This window comes from Falco naumanni, chromosome 15 (genome assembly GCF_017639655.2).
Source record: "Falco naumanni isolate bFalNau1 chromosome 15, bFalNau1.pat, whole genome shotgun sequence".
Taxonomy (NCBI): domain Eukaryota; kingdom Metazoa; phylum Chordata; class Aves; order Falconiformes; family Falconidae; genus Falco; species Falco naumanni.
The window spans coordinates 7,527,345-7,550,946 of NC_054068.1; the positions used below are offsets into that span (position 1 = coordinate 7,527,345).

Below are 23,602 nucleotides of genomic sequence, written 5' to 3' on the forward strand. Positions count from 1 at the left end.
ACAAAGCAGGGAAGTGATTGCTCACCGCCATTGTGGTGCAAAATAGCCTACAAAAAATGAGAATCTGTCCCTCAAAAGATATAGCTAGCTTTCCAATGTCTAACACAAACCCCACTCTTGTTATGGTACAAGAGTTTGAAGTCTTTCAGTACACAGCAAATAGAGTATCTATGCAGATTTATTGGACAACGCTGCCTTTGTATAGTATTGCACGGTGCTGTAAGCTCTTTCTTATAGAAGCAAATATGGAACAGCTCCATAATTCTTTGGGAGACATTCTCCTGTTTGATTGCCAAGCTGTAGTTAAAATTCCCACTGAGAGGTCCATTTTGAGTAAGAAAGAGATGAAGGTGGTGGGTCTGGGCAGCCAACAACAAAGGGAAGATGAACACACACTGAACCAGAAGTAAAAGCACCTAATTTTCATAGGGAATGGGCTGATACTTAATTGAAAATGGTAAAACAAACTATTTGTGGGGAAACTGCAACTGTTACACAGAAGGGACTGAAAAGGCTCCTGAACTTCTATGCAATCTATGTTCCCAGCGAGAAGGCTGAAGTAACAAAGGCTCATTGATGTGAAAAGGGAGGGAAGTTTTTAATAGAGGAATCCCAGGAGCCAGCCAAAGAAGCATTATCTTGTATTAAAAAAATCTGCAAATAATGAAATTCAGAGGAGAGAGAAGCCAATTTTCTTCTTTGCTTGGCCCATGAAATTAATGGCAAATAAAAGAAGAAACACATGTAAAAGGGACTGAAGACTAAATCTTCCCAGCAATATTCTTTTTAGGGTATGTTGTTCAAAAGAGTTTGGGGTTCATGTTCAGAAATACTGAGCAGGTTCAGTTCCTCCTGATTTCAGCTGTGAATCTGTGGTACTTTGGAAAATTGAGCCCCAAGAGTGCACTTGAAACTTTCATCCCAGAACTCAGACTTCCACCCTGAAATGAACTGGGTACAAGCAAGAAAATTTTCATCAGTGATCTTATCTTACAAAGCAACGCGAAGTGATGCTAGCACTTGTGGGAACAAGTCACATCAGCAGAAGTTACCTTTCCAGTCCAGAAATAAAATTAAAAGGGAAGATAATATTACAGGCTTAGGTGAGATGAAGCAGTGCTGCTAGGAATAGGGGGGGAAAAGAACAACTTGTAGGCTCCATTGAATGAAACAAGTATGTTTTGTTCACAGAGATGAAAAGAAGAACCAATAAGAAATGAGTAAGATACCATTTCATCCCAATGCCATTTGGGAGTGGAGTAACTTCATACATTCCTATTATGGAAGACAGAGGTTGAAACTTCCACATGGATTTTCTTTCTTGGCCTGGTTTTTCCTTTTCTGGGGTGCAGATGCTGGCTGGCTGTAACAGAGACTGGGCTTTCCTTCTTGCACGTGATGCCAAAGTCTGTCTGAAACCAATACTAGTGTCTTAGAAGTAATTTTCAGAGGTTTTAAATATGTCTTTGTGACTCCATAGGCTACACAGCCTTCCGGGTATAGTGCAAATCAGTATTTATAAAAAGCATTTTTAAAGTGGATCTTTGAACCTGCTGGACTGCATGGTTTCTCCTGTGCCATTTTTGATCCATTGTATAAATACAAATTTTGGCACGTGCACAACATTATAAACTGCATAATTGTTTTTATTAGAGTTCTGTGAGTTTGGAGGTACCTGTGCTTTAATTACTCTTGGCAAGTTTCCAGGAAAACTCTTCTAAAATGTAGTGCTTGCAAAGCCTTAGTTGGGCCACCCACAATGACAGCTTTTATTTTTCTTCTATTAGTGATGGACATTTTCATTTAATTTTGGTCTGGGTGTGACAGAGCCCCCATGTACTGAGCTGCAGCTTCGCCCTGTTCACTTTTCAGCCACAGAGTGTGTCTGGACACTGTGGCAGCAACTTGTGACATTTGGATCCAAGCCAAATGAATGCTATTTGTCAAGTTTTTAGGTTCTCTTTCTTGCTTCCTTGGTCTCCCTCCTGCCCCCCCATCCCTTTAAAAATTGCTGGTGACACTAGAAACGCAAGTCAGTTAATCTCTTCTAAAATCTAAGCATTAGCCTACAGCACCAACTGCAAGAGAAATGCAGAACATTGCTCTGTGAAGTTTCTGTATGTCAGCCGTAAGCACCCAGCATGGAGGTGGTTTTAGTTCCGCTCCTGAGCCCAAATCTCGTGTGTCGCAGGATAGAGCAAGTACAATGGTAACAAGTCAGCAGGATAGCTGGAACTTCATACTCCATGCCAGAAAGTAGGATGTCCAGCTAGCACAAATAAATGTGTAGAACTAATCAAATTAGGATGGACATGCTGTGCAATACAGAGAAATGCATGTAAGCAGAAAATTGTGTTTAATATTTGTAATCAAAAGCGTTTATTTGGGACTATAACAGCCCAGTGCTACGTGCAAATTGGGTGAGGAAAAAATGTAAACAGTGTTTCTTTGATTTCGTTGGGAGTTAGGCTACAGCAGGAATGCTGGATCAAGCTCCTTTTCCAGTGGCTGTGATTAAAAAGCTATGTGAAATGAATTTAGGGGCTTATTGACAGAAAATATTACTGTAAATGGTGGTGAAAACCTATTCCACAGAGATTACTCTTTATTGCATGGATTTCACCAGAATTTATACAATGCAAACTGAAAACTGTGGGTTTAGAGACCATGTGAGGACATAACTTTAGTCCTAACACCACATTTTGAGGCTTCTGCAGAAAGCAGAATTTAATACAGAAACTGGTGAGACAGTGGAATTTTATTCTGTGAACTTTCAGGCCCTTAAGGAACAGGAATTAATGGAGGAACCACACTAAGTCAACCAGTAGATATTTTTGTTACACAGTTTCCCTGTCAGCTGAAATATAGTTACCCATAAACAGAATAACCAGTGACATCGTATAGCCCATGTCATGTGTCACTGAAGAATGCAATTAGCCATCATGCAAAAGCAACTTTATTATAGTAGCTCATATTATAAACTGAACACTGCTTAGAAATGCAGATGGGAACACACTAGACAAGCACTTTCCATTCCTGACAATGCTGTAGTTGGCTTCAGATTTCACAGAAGTAAACAAAGAAGTTCTTACTGTTTCTTTTTATGAGAGCAGCCTTTCAAAATTTGGGGAGGGGGGAAGAAACCAGCGTAGGAGTGGATCTGCAGTTAGTAGGCATTACAATACTGTCTAGTACCTTATCAACCCTCTCTGTACAAGAAAGAGTAAGTGCTAATGCTGTTCCAGCTGCAGGGGAACCTGACCAGTGTTCTCAGACCATTAGTCTGTTAGGATGTGTTCCGTTCCAGCTGTGCCCCCGTACCATACCTGAGGTGCTCCCTATGGCAGGGAGGTATGTCACAAACTCTTTGTTTACAATCTCCTTTCTGCACAAGGGATCTTTCTGGCAGGAAGGACAGCGTAGACTATCTTCTCAGGTTTGGTAGCTCAGCCAGATAGAGGAGCTATGATCATTTATGCCAGCTGAAAGGCTTTAGCCTCTTCCTAAACTGTATGGTATTGAGCAGGTTTAGATAACCTACAGATAGCCATGCAAATGGAATTTGATACCAGATGATTGCATCCCTGAAACTACACTTAGTCTATATGAACCCTTCCATGAGTTCTTTTTCGAGTTGCTGGTATTTTGTTCAACTAGAGGTTTTGTCCTGCTACAACGGAGTAATGGTTGCTGAACTCTTTAGACAAATTATATAAACTCACAAAATACCTTGAGATAATTGAATGACAAATATAATGGGGAAGAACAGCGTCCTTAGCAGTTGTGGTATGTATGGAGCATAACCAACTTTGGAGCATAACTTCACTTTGAAGCCTCTTCAACTTCGAACAAAGATGAACTTGATGGGTTTTGAAAACTACCAGCTCATTCTAAAGAGGGTCATTATCATTTGTAAAGGGGCTTCCATGAAGACTTCTCTGCAAAGAGTTTAACCCAGCATGTGGTTAATTACCACTCACTATAAATGAAGGCAAAGGGCTTCTGTCCTTCACAGGAGTGAAACATTTTCATGAGGATAAACACAAAGAGAGCATAAAGATTGAGCTGGAAGAATCTTATGAAGTGCTTACATGTATCCTGAATAACCCCACAAGTATGTTGTTCTGTAAGAAATAGTCACAGAAATGGTCAAGTAGGAATGGACAGTTGCAGAAACTGAATGCTGAGTTAGTAAAAAACATATCTGCTCTGATTCTACTATGCGTATTCACTCACTATGATGTGACTACCTGATTAAAACAAGCCCTCACTGCACCATTTTCCCATTGGAAGTGCTCTGCTTCCAGGTATCCAATCATATATGATTAAAATACGATATAAATTATTCACATTAATTTCTAGTACAAAAATATCTGGAAAAATAATCTAGATTGACAGAGGAAGAGGTGACTGCTGTCAGACAACAGACTCCTGTGAGTCATTCACTCATCTCAGTGGTCACAAATGTCTCATATGATAAAGAATTTGCTTTAACAAAGATGGCAAAACAAACATGATGGCATTTTAATTCAGGGCTTATTTCTTCTGCATGCCTGTCAGTCATGTTACCGATAATGTGAGCTCTGCGCGGTGCTAGACTCTATCACGATGGCCATCACAGCATAGTTCTTGGGGAAAAAAATCAGTAGAAATCCATGAGAAAAGAGGGATTCAGAATTAGAAAGAATAGAGTTATTAAAAATAGTAATCCATTTTCTCTGATAAGCTGGCAAGTGGAAACAAGAACATGCAATGTGTTTGCATCTGGACATCAAACCAATGGACACTCTGCATGCAGGTGTGATCTGTCTGGAGCGGGTGGATGAGAAACCCTGGTGAAACTGGGGCTGTGCTCTTGTGAGGTTCAGTGTGTTGATGAGGTGATAGTGAAGCAGTAACTCGCTGCTGGTGTAGGGCAGCAAGCCCCCTACTATCCCTTGCAGATACAAGAAAAATCCTGACTTCCTGGGTCATGGCACACAGTGATCTCTTCATGCTGGAGATCCCTCCCCAAGAAGGGTACTGTCTGTACTGCAGAGAAGCTGCAGCTGGGTCTCCATGCTTTCTTGTATTCACTGGTAATGGAGAAATGTAGGTGGAACACAATGCCAACGGGTGGATAGAAACAAGTAAGGGAAGAAAAAGACCAACTGAAAACACAACAAAACTGGTCAGCATGAAAAGTGTTAGGAGCATCTGATCTGACAGCTTAGGGACAATCGAGAAGAGTCCAGTAGCAGACTGTACTGTGGTAATGATGATCTCTGAAGGCATATATGCTTGCTGGTCATCTGAGGTGGGAATTGCTGGGGAGTGGAGGGAGGAAAAACCCCCTCTGACTGCATTGTTTACTACACTGCTGGCTGTGGAGCTTTATTTCTCTAGTGTTTTGCATGGTAACTATGTTTGCACATGGTAACGAGCTGCCTGCAGGATTCTCTGATGTTTATGACCATCACTGCTGGGATCTTGATTGACTCAGGGAGCAAAGTTTGATGTTGTCTGAGCATATTAACTGATCAATGTTGCTGCATACAGGCCAAGAAAGACTGGGGTCCCCTGCCTAATGCCAACTCAGATTTGGATGCATGTCATTTATAGTCATGCAAAGCAATGTCACATTCTTTTCTTGTCCTTTGATCATACTCAGAAATTATAAATCCCCAGGGTGAAAACTTAACTGCACAGAAATCAAGAGCAAAACTCCCTTCAGTGGTGCTAGGTTTATGGCGAAAGTTGTCTTCTTTCTTAAACGTTCTTGTAATTGCTAGAGAACTGTATTTATTTCCCTCCCCTCACAGCAAATAAAATGTCAGTCTACGCAGTCAGGTAGTCAACCGAAAACAGTCAAGTATGTCTGTTCAGGGTGTTGTGGGCCAATGATAAAAGTAGAGCCCAATAATTTTGTATTTTTCTCCTATTATCTGCAACGCACAGCATGTTTTATGTGTTCTGCTCCACTGGGACCATCGTAAACTTGTTATTTCATTTGAACATACTCAGTGGGAGGTGACAGGTGCACTATTACAAAAAGATCTTGAAACTTTATCATAATATATTCAGCAAGGTGATAATGTAAAACCTCCTGGGAAATAGAGAGAGGTGAAGGAGAAATTCCACACCTGGGGACTTATTTAATGTTTAAAGACAGAAAATGATTTAGAAGGGAAAATATCTCTGATCTGTCTAATCCACTGCCCCAAACCAGTTACCACGAAACCCCTGGTGCAGGAGGTAGATAGAGGAGATGACCTCCAGCTCACCTCAGCTTCCACTGCACTCTCCAGCTTGTGTGCCAACTGCAGCAGCAAGGCACCTTAAATCGACACAGCTACCACTTATTTTCGTGGTGTGACCTGGGACAAGGGAGATTTTGAGCGAGATTGGACTGACACACACACACTGGAAACCCCTCTAGCACAAAAAGGGAGATCATGAGGTGAGGGACACTTCTCCAAGTGTAGCCAAACCCATCAGAAACAAGTTCTGTATTGATTTCCAGCTGGGACTAGTCCCATGCACTTTAATACTTCAGTTTCCTTATAGATTATTTAGATCTTGGATCCTTTACTGAAGCTTTCTGTAGAAGGGAAAGCATAACCAGAACCGACACTGGGGTCAAGACATGTGAGCCACTGTGTGACAGCTCCTTTACGGGCAATATTTAGTAACTGGCCATGGCTATCACAGCTGTGTTTTCTTCTCGGGCATCCTCATCTTCGTTTGATTTGTTTGCTTGCTGTCCCGCACAGCTACCTTTAAAGATGAAGGAAAATAACCGTGTATTCTCTCCAAGTGAATGGTGCTTTGGAAGCGGAATGGCTGATGCTGGACTCTGCTCCTCCCAGCACCATCACAGAAACTCTGGCCCGCCTGATGAAGGCCCGTGGGTCACCCCCTCCCCCCACTTTTGCACCCCCCCTACCGCGGTGAGGAGTCCCCCGATCTCGGCAGATCGCCCCAGGTGTGCGAGCACCGGCGCTGCCCGGCTCAGCCCAGCCGCTCCCTTGCTCCCCCCGCGGCCGGGGGGCCGCACGCCACCGCCTTTCCCAGGTGCTGCCCCGCCTGCGCCCGCCAGCCCCGGCCCGGCCCGGCCCCGCCGCCTCTCCATTGGTCCCGCCCGCTCCGCTCCGCTCCGCGTCGCCCCCCGGCCGGCGGCCGCGCCGAGACGCGGCGCCGGAGGCAGCGCTGCCCTGCGGCGGCGGCGGCGGCGGTGGCGGCGGCTTAAAGCGTGCGCGCCGGCGGCGGCGAGGGCGCGCTCACCTGGGCGCCGCTCCATGGGCTCCGCCGCCGCGCACGGCGGGGGCGCGGCGCTGCGAGCCGGCCGCCGGAGCTGCTGCGGGGCAGAGCCCAGGTGACCATGCGGGGGATCCGGGCTCGCCCGCCGCACGCTTCGGGGAGCAGGTAGCACGCCAGGTGCACGGCGGAACATGGACTGTCTCCTGCTTGTCGTCTGGACTTTACCTGTTGCGATTCTCAGCGGCAGATCCATGCAATTCCCGGCTCTCCTGTGGCTTGGAAGCACTGTAAAGGCAGGTCGAGAGCACTTTCTTTTGCAGTTACCTAGTGTACTTTCATACCAGGTTACTGCACAGTTTCTGGTGCCTTGTCTTTCTGCCTTCCCTTGTAAAGTAAATCTCGCCCAATACTCCTTTTTTTCTCTCTCTTTTTTTTTTTTTTCTCTTCTCTTGCAGACCCTTCAGCTGTGCTGCCTCTGTTGCATGTCTCATGCAGCAACTTTAACCAGTGACAGCATCAGTGAATTGAACCATGGTTTGTATAGCTCTTTCTGTCTGTGTATATGAACATTTGCATGGATGCTTTTTTTGGTGGTCTGAGTGTTTAAAGGGAAGAAGCCACGGTGTTTGGGGAACATAAAGTAAAAGCAAATTGGCTGCTGTAAAATAGCTAACTATGGGCAGATATTAACTTTTTAAGCCCTGTATGCAAAAGCTAAAAGGAACAGTAATAATAGCAAAGCAAATGAATGAGATGGTAAATACATCCACGTTTACGTGTGTGTTTAGAAAGATGAATGCGTATGTAGCCACAACAATAAAACCTCATGTTTCTGTTATGGAAGCAATGAGACTAAAGTAATGAAAAGATTTGGGTGGGAGAGCGGAAGAAGCCGTGCAGTGCACGGTAAGGGAGAGCAAACCTGGAGAGAAAAGACTCCCGAGTGAGAGCTCAGGAGCTGTTTGTTCCCAGGTTGCAGAGACTAACACTTAGATGCTGATGACCTGGGGAAGTTTGAAGTGCAGTGTATGCTTTTTATTGGGTGTGAGTGGAAACAAAGTACAACAGGGAACCACACCAGGGTGCAGAAAGGAAAACCGTCTTGCACCCTATCCTCTCCTCGCTGGGGGATTCCCTCTCTCCAGCAGCTGCTTGCGTTTTTTGGCCACCAGCCTGCTTAACGTCCTCAGCTTCTGCCGTTGATTAACACCACTTGAGGAAAGTGAAAGCTCTTGATGTATTGTTTCCACTGTCTAAGGAAAAACAACCTATCACTGGTTATGTTTTTGGCTTAACGTGTGACCAATAAAGTCTGTCCAGGCAAAGAGATTGATAGTTTTCGCAACATCTGTTACAACACAAGGAGTGGGTTTTCTTCTTTAGCGGTGGTGTTTCAATTTAGGAAGATAAATGAATTCTTTTACTGTCAAATACATAGACATCTTTAAGTATTCATAGAGCAATACAGCTCAAACACTAAATGGGGCTGGGAAGCAGTTTATTCAGCATAATTACTCATGTAACCAGGAATAGGTGCAAAGTTACTACCTCAGCAAACGGTAAAATTCAGACCCAGCTTCCAGGATACAAGTAATCCCTGTATGGGTTAATCAACAACAATGGTAATATACTTTAAGCTAGGCACCTGCTTATACAACCAGCTGAATCGTGGCCTGTATCTTTTTCCTTTCTTAGGTGGTTATGAGTAGATCTTGGCCTTCTCACAAATAGTTTCGTAATTTTTCACATACTTTGTCCAAAACAGTAAACTTCTTTGACATGCAATTAGCAATGGCTGACAAAAGGTTATTAGGTAGGATGTAATCTCTTTCTGCTGAAGGTCAGTTACAATTTGAAACCCGGTCTAATCAAGTCACTACAAAGAGATGAGGTCTCACTCAGTTAAGGCATTAATAAATTAATCCTTTAATCCATTTGAGCAAGTGGTACAGTTCTACAAAGTCTCAGTCATGGTTACCCCTACAGTGATGTAATATTTGCTGATTCTTAGGGAAGCAAAAAAACCTCTCAAACCAGAGTGGCCTTCACATTTGACAGCAATTAATACAGGGGGAGGGGAAAAATCTACAGATCTGCTGGTGATGACAAATGTCTTCAGAAGAGCGATTGTGGGAATGTTCGCAGCTATGCTAGTTAGTCTGCACCTCTCAGTGGGGCAGAAAGGAAACAAACACAGTTTGAGAGCCTGTGTGACTTACAGGGGTAAGACTATACACACATAGCCTGCGGAGCTTTCGGGCCATTCCCTGAATGAGGAAATTGTTCCTGCCATAGTGAAAGCCTGATGCTTACCATGTTAGAATGACGCTTACCTTATTTGTTGGATACAAGAGCTGATGGCTAACTTTTTATCGTTACAGATTATGTATTTGTGACACCTGTCAAAGTGGATTCCAGTGGATCGTACATTTCACATGATGTTTTGCACAGTACTAGGAGAAAGAGATCAACTCAGAGTTCAAAGAGTTCCTTGCACTACAAATTTTCAGCATTTGGACAGGAACTTCACTTAGAACTTAAACCTTCGACCATTTTAAGCAACAGTTTTATTGTCCAGGTACTCGGGAAAGAAGGAGTCTCACATTCTCAGGAACATGAAATTGAGCAGTGTTTCTACCAGGGATTTATAAGGAATGATAGCACCTCTTCAGTAGCAATATCTACATGTGTAGGCTTGGTAAGTGTTTCTTTAAAAAAAATCAGCATTGAAAATACTTTCATACATGGAATAGTAGCTGAAGGTATGCAATTCATACAATATCCAGGATACATACTCATATGATATTCACCATTTGGTGATTATCGTAATGCTGCTAGTTACTGTAGCATTTAGCAGAAGAGGTTTAGTTATAGCCAATGAGCTGCATCATGCCCTTTGTATTTTTCTTATCACAGTCTTTCAAGGAAAGAACCCAAGAAGACTGTCTGGTAGTCCTAGTAATTATCCCATAGCAATTTTCATTTGTTATAGTTTGTGATAGTTTCTACATTTTTTGCTTGCTCTTAAGGAAATTCTCTTCCTGCCTTTGTGTATTACTATGAATAAAGAAAAAATAAATCAATCCATAAACTTGTGAGAATAAAATATTATACCCAGGTTTGTCAACTGCTTTAAGAAAGGGTGAATTTCCTAGCTCAGCAGGAGTTATGAACCAATTTCCCTTTGTTTCCTTTGACAATTCCAGTTTTATTTGGGTTTGTAATTCTTGATTAGTTGATCTCTTATGAATGTGTTAAATGTTATAGTTGCATTTTTTCCCTTTATGGCTGTCATCCAAGTTCATGAAAAAAATTATTACTCACAAATGGTTTTTTTCAATATACATTTGATAGTGCTTATTGCCAGCAGAGAAGTCTTTACTGATGTAATTCAGAAGAATCATCTACAGAATTAATAGTTATTGATGTTTCTTTAGGCTTAAGCCCTTGCACAGCAATCTTCTGTGGATGTAGATTAAGGCTGTGACATTTACATGTTAGGTATATGAAGCTATCTGTATGCTTTGTGGTTGACTAAGGTCCAGAGGATATGTTGGGTCACCCTCTAGAAATCTGTTTTGCAAAGGCACTTGTCAATAAGGGCTATTAAACTGTGTGACAGGACCAAAAAAGGAGCACTTGAGACACCCAGTGTTTCCTTTGAAATTATAATCAGTGACTTGAGAAGACTGTTCATTAGGGAGAGCTGCTGAATACTGATAACTGGTTGAAGTAGTCTGGATTATATTTTGAATGGTCTACTTGTTTTCTCAGCAAGTTAGAGGAATTAGTATTTTATAGTTCATTTGAACAGTTGCAAATGTGACTTTGGAGCAGGTGCCATGAAATGAATCTTGCTTTTGTTTTTTGAGCCGTGTTTGTAGTGATGAATGTTAGTATCAGGTGTGCTTAGTTGTTGCTGTGGATGCTTGATTTTCACAACTGCTAGCTTTTACCATATTTATTCAGAACAAAAACTGTTTTCACTTGTTGCAGTGTTTGTCTTTTCCTCTAAGAGAAGTGCTCTATCTACACACAACAGTTACAGTTTGGGTGATCTCCCCCATTTGGTCCTGTTTTGTTTTTTAACATGCTTTATGAGCTAAGTGAAGTTGGGCTTGTTAAGTCTTGTCTGGAGAAGGAAGGTTCAAGTCTGCCTCAGGTCACAGAGAAACAATGTGGTGATCTTAACTGAGACTGAAATGGATCTTTTACCACTGTCTCGACATAGAGATTGTTATGACTGGTAAGCTTCACTTAGAAAAGATCCAGAAACTGATCAAAAGAGAGTAAGTATTGTGGCATGAACAAATTAATTATGGCAGTACTTAGATTATCACCAATTAGAATCTCTGTCTTCCTTTAAGGAGTTCCAAGGTTCAATAGATTTCACTTTAATTTGTTATTTTAAACTGATAAATGAAGAAAACTTTTACTTATAATTATCTCCTGCAGGGTAGGTATCACAAATAAAGTATAATTGTTCCTTTCTCTGTATCCATTTATTATTTTCCGTGCACCTAATGAAGCCCAGGCAAGTTATCAATAGGATTCTTAGTCTTTGAGTTTGCAAGGCTGCCTTCTTAAAAGTGTGTCGTCAGCTGTCTGTAATGACAACTATGTCATTTTTTACTGTGATCCAAATTCAGTAATCATATGTTAAGTCTGGACGCTCTGCTCTGACCAAGAGAACCTTGTGAATAGCTTCTATATCCTCTTTGCACCAACTACTTTTGTCACTTGGTTGCCCTTCTTTCCTATTTGCTTTGTTCACTGCAATTAAACTGAAAGTGGTGTTTCTTCTATATGGTTGGTAGCACTAATCTTTCCATTGTTCCTTTCATTAGCAATAGCTTCTCTACAATAAAACTGCAGTGACCCATTCTTTCAAGCCTGGAACACCACAATGTGATTTGGAAGCAATTGCATTTCAATAGACTACAGGGACTCTTTGATCTAATTTTTTGGATGACCTAGAGTATTCAGTCATTCAGCTGTCTGTTATCTGCCATTGCCTGCAGAGTAGACTTTTGAGAGAGTCTGTATGAAATGGTTTGTTAGGCAGGATGACCTTAACTTAACACTGGAAAGGAGCAAGAATTTGTTGCTTTGGTATAGATCTATTAAGAGATGTGTGTATCTTACTCACGTTTTAATAGCTTGGTTGACAGTAAGGCCCCACATTTTTGTGCTGATTTGTTGATTTGAGACCCAGTATTTCCATCAGTCAACACAATTTTCTTGATGTGTCAGAAGGCAAAACTGGATCTATGCTCTTTATCTGAATAAGTACTCTAATTATATTAATATTTTAGGAGAATGTATAAGTTTGCTATGAGTACTGTCTCTTGCCTTTTCATCATCCAAGGGTTTAGGTACTTTGATTTTTGACAGGAAACTTGCTTTCTTCTGTCTTCTGCCCTCTCCTGCTTCAGTCAGCATCCTTTACTTGCTCTGGAGCATCTGTTAGGCAGCAACAAAGTGTGATTTTTTTTTTTTTTTAATGAAATTAACTTCTATCTTCTATGCATGAAATCTTGTTTAGATCTTCCTAAGTGTCTGTTTCACTATCAGGCATTGCGTAATAGCATCAGACTTACTGACAGAGTATGACAGATTTATTAAAATTCAGGTTTACATTGTACATCACACAATGTGCTCAGACTTGCAAAAAATCTCAAAAGACAGATATACTTTGTACATCAATGGCTCAATGAGTTCATTTATGTTTAGTAAATACAAATTAGTTTCTCTCTTTGGCATCATCTTAGTGTGGCCCAAATAGAAATTAATGCAAAATTTTCAAGTCCTTTCTTCACTCATATATTCATTATTACTTTTAATAGAACTCTTCTGTTACTCCAGCATGCCTTCTTGGAGTTTCCTTCAATCCCTTGTGCTCTCCCAACTGATATATGTGGCCCACTGGTTTGTCTTGCTGCTTTGTCCTCTGCTTGCATTCTCCAAATCAAGCTGTTAATTCTTCCCAAATTCATTTTTTCCCCCAAAACTCCTGACTTGAGCTGATTCTTATTCTAATTATATGTTTTTACTACTACTATTATTTAGTAATATGTTCTTACTTATAATTGCCTTTAGCTATCTAATTGGGAGGGAGACTATGCCAAATCCACAGAATGTTGGGTTTTTTAAGTTTTTCTGAAGGAGGTGGTGCTGGCCACTGTTAGAGTAAGAAATTGTTTTCAGGACTTAGCATGGCCATATCTGTTTACCTACCTCATTCCTTTTGCCCATTCTTATCCACATGTTGTGCTATGTCATCTTCATTAAAACCGGATGATCTATTATAAATTCACCATCTTTAACTACACTTTCATGATGACATTGTCTCTAAAAGCCTTACTGCTTGCTATCTTCCTAGTCTGTGTATAAACTGTGTGTTGCCTCTCTTTATATGCTAGTTTTTGTCTCTTTTCTGTCTCCTTATGTTATGTCTATGTATACATAATCACTCTTGTATAAAGTGAGGTGTTTGCAGTCACACAGTAAATCAGGGTGAAATACAAGAGAACCCCAGAGTTCTCAGTAGTCCAGCTGTGTTTCAGAGACATTCTTAAAAGTAATTTATAACTGTGCATTTAGGAGAGGTCACATTCCCCTTGTGAACAAGAACTCTCACTTACAAAGTCAAACAAGTTTACAGTATAGTCCAATACACAACGTAGAAAATAGTGAACATAATGAATAAGCAAGCTATTATATAGGATTTGTGGGGGTGATGTTGCTGTTTTATGGAGGAGACAGGTGAGGGCATATAGTAAGTGCAAAACATGTGCCCAGAGGAAAGAAACAGACATACAACAGAAAGAAACTCTTTCTACCATTACATCACAGAGGATACATGCATGTGTATTGTGGGTCAGAGAGAAAATGAGTACAGTTCAGTGGAACAGTTCAGGTCCTTTAAAACTATATGATACACAGTTTTATTGTTCAGGCCAAATTTAGCCCTAAACAACACACTACATGGAGGCCTGAGAGGCTGCACCTGCTTACGCTAGAGGTGGATGCGGGCCATTCTCTCCCTTGTATTTATGTATCTCAATTAAAAGAGTGGAGTCAGCTTCATGTACTAGCTAGTGCCCTCCTTTGTTTTTGGTAAGATGTGATTGAATCTTTCATTATAAGGGGCCTCTTTCTCTTGTCTCAAGTTCTGTTATGTTTGTTAGTGTCTAGTCAAGGGAAGAGAAAGAAGAGAGAAGGATGAATCATGTTACACTCACTGAGCTGTCAGAGGAGTCTACAACTGGAAAAAGGGTTAGATGCAGCACTGAGAGATAAACAGGAGGTACATTAATTCAATGGAAGTTGTGTGTGCATGTCTGAGGGCAGGACTTTGTGCTCAAAGTATCAAAGAAGCCACAAAATTAAATCTTCTTAATGCAGTCTGGCCACCAAAGAGGCAGGCAGGCTAGGCAATTCATATACCCATTCTTTGTAGTCATTTAATTGCACCCTGTATTAGCATTAAGTTCATGCTAACAACAGCCTCTTATTCCTAGAGCTCACGCTTTAAGTCCAATTAAATATGTTAAGACAAATCCCAAGGTTCTTATGCAGACAAACTCCCATCAAAATCAGTAAGCCAGACTGCTGGTAAAAGTACAAAATAATTGCCGTTTGCAATGAGGTTCCTTTAGAAACCTACAGCTGTAAAAATAGGACAAAATTTGGCCCACTGGGACCCTGAAGAAAAACTAAGTATAGAACTGGTGATTTGACTTATTCTCAAAACTATTTTTGGTCTGCCCACAAGCCAATATACAAATTCTACATTTTCTGCCATTATACCAGCACAACATGAACAGCATCTGGTGTATGAGTTCTTTGACTTTCTTTATATTCACACACCATTACATCTCCATTCTTTATAAAACACAAACTGTGTTTTACAAGTTCATAATTTTTTCCACTGTTTTGATGGACATTTTGCCATAATATGGTAACAATGAAAATAAAACGAAAATACAGGAAAATGAGGTGACAATCAGGAAAAGCCATATTCTTGAAGATATTTTGAATTCTAGTAGACAGATACAAGACACTGTTTCTAGTCTCGGCATTGAATTGACTGTTGATGAATTGTGTGATTAGATTATTGATTGCCCTTCTCCATATCTGTCTGATAAGTTTTATGTTTTACTCCAACTTTAGCTCTGCAAGACATAGACAGTTTTATCCCAGGCGTTTTGACCCTACTGATTCCTGAATGGGTGAGAAATGGAATTGAAGAGGATTAATGATGGAGAAATAATCTGCTTCTGCAGACAGGAAAAGTAATAGAGGTTGCATTTCCTCCAGGTTTTGTATTGAAAAATTGAAAACCTGGAACATATGTGGAGGAATTACTATGTGACTGACAGCACTTCGGCTCCATCAGCCTGACCACAGTGGGCTGTGGATGCCAAACAGCTTACAAGAGTGCCCACAGGAGCTGGTCCTCTGTCATTTTCCCCTGTTCCATTCCTGCTTAGCTGGCAGGAAGAGCATGGAAATTGTTTGCTTGTCTATTTCAAACCAGACTTCAGGCTCTTGCAAGCACCGCTGCTTGCACCCATAAAGTAGCTCCAGAAGCAGAGAGCCATCCATTTGTACATAGATCTGCAGGTCATCCTGGCCTTTCTTGTTAAGCAGCAGTGTTATCATGGTTTCTAAAGGAATTAGTGGACTCCCTCTATACTTGAAACATCAGCACTTTTCTTGCTGTAGCAAAGTCTTTCCATAAAGCTTAGTTCCCACACTTCCCCTACTCCGTAAGAGAGAAGCTTATAGTCAGATGCCTTCGTAAGGGTCAGGAGAGAATGACCTGTCTGCACAGACTTGACCTCTTCATAACAGGATGCCTTTGATGTAAATGAGGATTTTTATTTTAAGCGCCACTATTTTCATTTGGACTGTACCATCTCTGCTGCCGAGATGCAACATAGTCTCTTCTGCACAGCTGTGAACGTCTGAAGTATTTCTCTTTCTAGAGGCAGATTCTAATAACTAATAGCAGCTTTTAGTCGCTAATAATTAACCTAGACAAGATTTTCTTTCTGTCTTTTTCCTCTTCTTTCTCCACTTCAGAGGTGTTTGAAGAAGATACTAGCTTTGCAGACCAGGAGTGTAAAGGCTTTTATTTACCCAAAACACAATGACAGTCTGTGAAACTAGTTCAAATCCAACTCAAGCAGCCCACTCCTAGAGCTCTGTACCTGACACATAGCTGTAGAGTGGAAATCACAGGAGTATCTTGGCTGTGCCCTGGCCCTGCTGCACAGTCCACTTAATTTGAGCAAACAGTGGTATCAGAACTGTTCTTAAACTGTTTTGGTTGTTTTTTTCCCGCCAAGCTTACTCCCTCCTTAGCCTCTCTGCAAAACCAGTGCTCTGATTATAAATGACAGCTGTGTGATTTGCACACTTGTACTTGGTTGGGAACTTTGTTTCAACAAAGGCTGCCCAGTTACAACTGGTCTGAATCATCACTGGGAGTTTGTTACCAGCTCTGTAAGTCCCTCAGTCACTTTGGCACCTACTGTTTTTGTGTGTCACAGCTGTGTTTAAGTCTACAAGATATTTAAGATGATAATGTTTTCTAATTTGCAACTGTTTAGGGAAGGGTTTGTGTTTCTGATGCACGGCATGTCCCATACTCTTCGAAAGAGATGGTAGATTGATCACTGGGACTGCTGTCCAGTACTACAAACAGTGAGAAAAGGGTGGAGGTCTGAAGACTGTTTTCAGTCAACTGTCTGTGGTTTTGAAATTTGCCATCCATGGATGGGGGCAAGATAAAAGCTGGGACCATGCTAGACAAAGCCATCAAGAGCTGTGATGCCAATAATGTATTAGTCAATTCTCTAAGACAGTTTTAGAGCTATCTGTATCTGATTTCATTCCCTCCTGAGCATCAGTAATGTTGTTGGCTAATAGATGTATAGCTGTCTAGGAATTTCCTAGAAAATACCTGCTTTCGCTTTTTGGAAGCTGCAATGTCAAGTGATAACCTGACAGCAGCCCCACCCCCACTAAAGTCAGTAGCCTTTTTGGTCATCAGAATTGTTCCCTCTGACTTGACTCCTGACCAAATACAAAAGCTGTTAGCTCTATGTGCCTCACTTTGTAATGGCCTTCTCACAGTGAGCTGGCAGGACAGGGGTTAAACTTAGTTATCACTGCAGTGAGAGGTAGCAATGGAGCTGCAGTGAGTTTTATCAGCTGAAACTTGGACTTCGATATCTTTTTTTCTAAAACCCAGTGATTTGGTGTTAGGAAGGCTCTGAATAGTCCTTAAATGGTATCTGAATTGAACTTTAATGGATAATTACATTACAAACAAGGTTTTCCTCTGTCTTTTTGATCATGTCACTGGGAGCAGAAATGTTGGTTCTTTCTTGCCTTTTCTTATCCTGTTTTAATCCCAGTTCTGTTGCTGCAGGTCTACCATAAATTACAGTATGCTAAAGGAATTTCCCATTGATTTGCTCTGACAGTGATTTGACCAGCTATGTGAATAGCTGATGGAAGCAGAACTTATCCTTGGTTCAGACAGTATGGCATTGACTAAAGCTTCAAGGTAAACATTTACAGAAGAAACCTGAAATCATAATGCCTTGCAGCTCAGCACAATTTACAAACATGTATTAATTAAGCGTCAGTAGTGGCTTTACTGTGTGTTAGATGAGAACAGCATCCTGGCTCATAATAGGCTGACATCGGTAACCTTTTACTGTTTATCATGCTCGGAAGTCACTAAGAATGAGGGTGAAGAAATGTCAAATAATCAGGTCATATGCAAGTGAATGAGTCTTGATGGTTGAAGCTCAGTACCGTGGGAACCATTATTGTCCAGAGTAATTTCTGGAACATGCAAGTTAATTTCTTTTTTACAATGTTGGTTCATAAGCTAGGGAAATCTGCAAACAAGTTGTGTAGTCAGATGAAAGCCTTTTCCTGAATCTTGCGTATGGCTGCCCAGCTAGTTCCTGCCAAAAAATAGCAAAAGTAAAAAGTTTGATGACAAAGATAATAGGTCTTGAAGTTATTCTTGCTGGAATAACAAGGCCCAGCACAAACTTGCTTAACAGAAGAGGAAGCTGAGGCAATAAAGTGATATTTACTTGCACAGACAATAGGGCATTGCCTTTTCACTCTTCTGTGGCATTACCATTTCTAGCTGCTTCACTATGTACACAGTGCACTCATGGCTTTATTCTTTGAGGACTGGATTCTTGCTGTTCACAGTGGGATCACTTGAATACTTGTGCCTGCCTGCCTAATATATGTTAATTGAAGGACTTTTGTGTCTCAACATCTTTATTAATATTAATGATATGAGATTTTTAATGGACCTATGCAAAATATGCTTGACCTAGCTTGAGCCCTCACTTTTGTTTTTATACTCTGCAGCACAGTGTGACTTCCAACTAATTTAAGAATGTAATACTATATTCTGTGGCAGAATACACAAAATAATGAAACGTAGATTACTCTTCAGATCTGCAGTTTCTGTGCCATGAGATATAGAATTTATATAACACCAGAATATAATTAGGTTTTTTAAATCTTGAAATTAAAAACAGATTTGCTTTTTCTTTATGCAAATTATTGCACTTCAGTAAAAAGAGTGAGCATTTTAAAATAATTCTATCTTGAGCAGGCTTGTCTTATGCCACATGCGTTCTTTTTTTAGGAAGAAGTCATCAAAACAGTTAAGTCTATTAGGCTAGACTAAACCTCAAGAAATATTTCAAGTTAATATTGTAATTGAGGTGTAAGCTGGTCATGGTAAGGGATAAGTGTAAGTGCTATGACACAGTATTGGAGAAGAAAGTCTAAACTGTTCTAAAACTCTGGCTACCCAGTTTCATTTCCTGCTAACACTTGACAAAAGTCATGCTATTTGTTTTGTTGAATACAAGTATAAATTAGATGTTTAAATACCAATCTTGGGCTAGGGCTGAGGTGAATTTTTTGCAGCCCACTGTGAATGATTACAGTAGGGCCAAGTAAAATGCTTCTGTCACTTTTGCACTTTTTTTTGCTACTTTGTCTAACAAAGGATCATTTGTTATATTCTGCTCTATGTTACATTGTTTGCAATAGATGGCTGTGAAATCACTGTAGAGACCAGCCTACTACAGTAGTATCTCCAGCCTCCAGTATTTTTTCCTGGTTTGCTGGCTTCTCTTCATGCTACAAGCCATGCTGAAGGCCATATGGGTATTTTTTTTTCCCACTCCCAGCATCATGTACTGATGATCAGATAGTTATCTTGCCTCTAGCGGCAAAAGCTTGAGCAAAGGGGTGGAAAAAGGACAATTTGCAGGCTGAGACTGAAGTGAGCAGCTGATGTCTACTGATTTGTGCAGCACAATATCTTCCACTCTCATTAACAGGTATTTGCTGATTCATGGGCTTCATCTAAAGCTCGTAGTGAATAAAAAGTTTTATGCTGGCTGCTTTAGATCAGAACCTGGCCTCAGGAGCCTTTTCTTCCTCCCTGCATCATCTTGGCCTTTGAGTCAAGAGGCACACCATTTCTTTGGGAAACATTACTCCAATTACTATGTCGTTTAGAAAGACATTTTGCAAATGGAGAGTACCACTGGCTCGTCAAGAAACTGAAGCATGTCTGCTGCTACTGGCAGGCCCCAAAACACATCTTGTAAGTAATCCAAGGTGGTGCTGTATAATCAAATTTCACTGAATCAGAAGTGAGGTGGAAGAAAACAGCCTACTTGAAGGGCAAAGAAACCCATCTGCAGACTGACCCTATGCTGTTCTTATGGACCACTTGGACTAGTAACAGCCAGGAGTGAAATGAGGCAGGAGTTCAGGCAGTTTCCCAGAGAACCAGCTGCTGCTACTACTGCTAGAAAACGCACTGAAGTGCTTGGCATCTGGTGCCTGCAGCTGCCAGATACGTTTCGGTGTACTAATGCCAACTGTTTTCATTCTGCTGTGCTGCCAGAGTATTATGACAATGAAGGAGTGAATGAAGCAAGATGGCCATCAAAAAATGTGAGGTCAAGAGTAAATGTAAAGAGGTTACTTGGCCTAATCCCAATCAAGTCCTGATAAAGTAAAGTCTGATATTGGGAGTAAAAGAAGAAAGTAGCTTTTGAGGCTTGTTTCCCTTGTTAGACAGGAGATGGACTTCACAGTTTTTGATCTACAAAAATTTGTAAGGATATTATCACTTGTTATCCTGGGGACACCTGTAGGAGGCAAGACCTCGTTCATCATCTGCTCTTGGTAGGAGAGCTGAATAATTGCAGAGCGGAGAACATGTAGTCTGTTACATAGAAATAGTTAATCGAGTCCTCTGACTTCTGTGATTCCTCTGCTTACCAGAGAGTCCTGGGTGGTCATTTTAACTGCCTGAAGCACAGTGTGTCCTGCAGGTCTCACTTAATGAAGACCATGCATGAACCCAAATACCGGGTGGGAGCCGTGACAGAACAGCATACAGTTGGTGCCATGTGCATTGAACATCAGACTAATGGTATGGTGAGAAAGGCTTGCTTTCTCCGTCAGCCTGTGTGACAGATGAAATACCAATGGCAAGACAATCTGGATCAGTAGCTGAATCGGAAAGAGAGACTGATGCATAGGCAGTTGAGGCTGGGAACAAAAATGTGCCAGACTTTGATTTGGCCCATGAATATTGCACTGGTTCTATTCACAGGTTCTCAACTTTTGGGTGCCATGAGCAGTTTATTTTTGTTGTAATTTTCCAAGTGTTTCTTGAAAACTAGCTTTCTGGTGCACAGAATAGCACCACAACACTAAATTAGTTAAAGTAGCTTGAGGGCTGAGGGAATAGTATATTTGTTGTTGTTGTTGTGGCTGTTCACATTATGTATTTAATCATTTTAAGATTACAGTTTGGGAAAGTCAGGAAGATGCCATAATGTGAGAAACAAAATGGAAATGTTGTTCACCCAGAATGAAGGTCTGTCTTCTGCAAACTGGCATTTGTGCATAGCAAAGGTTACTCTACCTCCACAGCCCCACTGCTCTGTTGGGTGGTTGTGGTTTAACAGAAGATGTAGAGCATTCCCCCGTGGGGCTGTGTTTCCTGCTTACTGTCAGCCTGCTCTGAATGGTGCCCATGTGCTCCAAAATACCTCCATGGGTCTGCCACATGCCCTTAATGAAAACTTAGCCTCTAGACCTGACTTTTTGCATTTTACTTGCCAATGAAAAGGAAGATAAATTTATATATACACACATATGGATACCAATGCACTGAACTGGTACCAGTCCTCTAATCTTGATTTTACAAAGGACAGTGCAAATCAGTGTCCGTTGTCTGTGAAATATTAATATATTTGTATTTCTATAAAGTTGCATAAGGCAATGCTCTTTACAGTTGTTGTCTCTTCTGCCATTCAATAACTATATTATGCGCTAGCAAAATAGTAATTATCATTTAAATTAACACCTTCATGTTTCTTCCAGGAAGGGACTTAAATTTTAAATTTTAAAGAGAAGGTTGAAGTGATTTGTCTCTTATTTTTATAGTAAGTGGATGGATGTAGGGTTATGGCAAAAAAATGTTAATGTAGAGGATGTATATCAGTCTTGCATGACTTCTGTCATTGTATGTTAATATATGTTAAAGGAATTAGTCACTAGAAGTCTATAAATTATCTTATAAAATTTATTTACTCTTTAAAAAATCAAATTCATTTTGGATAGGTGAGATTTGGAGAATCAGTACAAATAACATGAAAAACTACGGAAGTTACGTGTCCTATGCTCATCCTTTTGAGGGGTTCAGTGGAAGTGTGTAAAGAGAAGCTCTGGACAGGGGTGATTAAATGTGGAATCTTGTGCTGAAACTATTCCAACAGGATGGGGAGTGTAGTTTAAAAGCTCTCTTATCTTACCAGCATTCTTGTGCGTGCTAGCTTTCCACAGCAAGATGTTTGATTGATTCATAGCAACTGATGGGCAGTTTAAAATTACAAAGCTTTCAATTTCTTTGTTCCTGATAGTTAAAGAGGGTGGGCATTTCCTGATTATACGGTATACATTGAAAATATTTAAGTTCCCTATGGTGCTATTTGTGACTAATTTACTTCCACAGCACATTAACACTGCTGGTTTTATGCTGTGGGAGTGTATAGTGTAACACGCTGTGAAGAGAGGAAATGTTTCACAACAAGAGGTCCTTCTGGCTTTTCCTTTCTTTACATTACCACCTGGAAAGAAGAAAAGGTGGAGTAAATGACTGATGATCCAGATGGATTGCATAGCTATGACACATTTAGCTGGGCACGTTCACACTGAGAAGTGGCAGGATTGCACTTTAACTCCTGGAAGCGTATATAATCTTATGTAGGAAGATGTAGGCACAAAAAGAGCTTGCCTACCTTCATGCCAGTAGTCTTTTGGCAGGCAGTGCCCCTTTAGTGGCTACTGAGCAGCCAGATTGTTTCGTGGAAAAGTCAGGGATACACGAATGTGAGGGATAGGGGCTTGAGGACAGGGTCTAGCAGAGAAGTTAGAATCTGAGAATGATAAATCAGTGGCTCTGCGAGTGACATGGAGCTTCAGAAAGACTCGGAGTGGAAGGACCATGTTTTTCACTTTTCACGTTCACTTTTCTAATCCTTGCCTATGAAAATAGAAAAATTATCTCTTGTATATGGGAGCTGGTGTGGTTTGATGCACTACTTATTTGACTCATTGAGCACTTCTCAGCACACAAAGGGTATCCTGATTTCTAAGTAAGGGCTTATGATGCTACAGCAGCTAAGCTGTGCAGCACTTATTAAAGGAATGTGTCTTTGAACTTGGGTTATGCCTGGAGTCCACAGAGAGCAGCGGCTGGCTGCAGTGTGGCATGGAGCAAACTCAGGTCTCGTTTTCTGTAGTGTCAGGATGCAGCAGAGCGCACACTCAGGCCCTGGGACTAGGAACTACCTATGAGACTGAAGTGTCTGTAACTCACACATTTTCCTGATGTCCCAGAGCCTCTGTGACCCTGACAGCACATTCCTCTTCTTGGGGCTTTTTTCTTAACCTGTGCTTAACCTGACCTTTGCTTAACGTACTGCTCAGTAGATTCATTGCAGAAAGTAGGTCAGGCTGCTTAGGAAATTTTGTCTCCTAAAACTCCTGCTATTTTTTTTTTATTATCCTTTTATAACTGCAGTGTGATGGGCAGCCAACAAATTCCATGTAATTGTATGTTCCTTGACTTTACTGCATTTTTATTTCAATAAGAAGGCCTATAGTGTTCAACATAATGGCAGCATCTGTGGTGATACATTTCTAGATTTCTTGGACCAATTTAATATAAATACTATCTCATAGAAGAAAATGTTGCTTTCAGGCACAACCT

General features: G+C 40.9%; 1 protein-coding gene across 2 annotated transcripts in view; it reads left to right on the plus strand.

Moving 5' to 3' along the window:
* The first annotated feature begins 7,158 nt into the window (after positions 1–7,158).
* ADAMTS18 (ADAM metallopeptidase with thrombospondin type 1 motif 18) overlaps positions 7,159–23,602 on the plus strand; it is a 79,991-nt gene continuing 63,547 nt past the window's right edge. The window contains exons 1-3 of one of the 2 annotated variants that reach the window (XM_040615628.1): positions 7,159–7,532; positions 7,695–7,773; positions 9,621–9,937. In XM_040615628.1, coding sequence (XP_040471562.1) covers positions 7,431–7,532; positions 7,695–7,773; positions 9,621–9,937 — 498 coding nt within the window. In that variant the 5' untranslated portion in view covers positions 7,159–7,430. Of the gene's footprint in view, positions 7,537–7,694; positions 7,774–9,620; positions 9,938–23,602 lie in introns of both variants that reach the window. The other variant, XM_040615629.1, reaches the window with a different exon arrangement.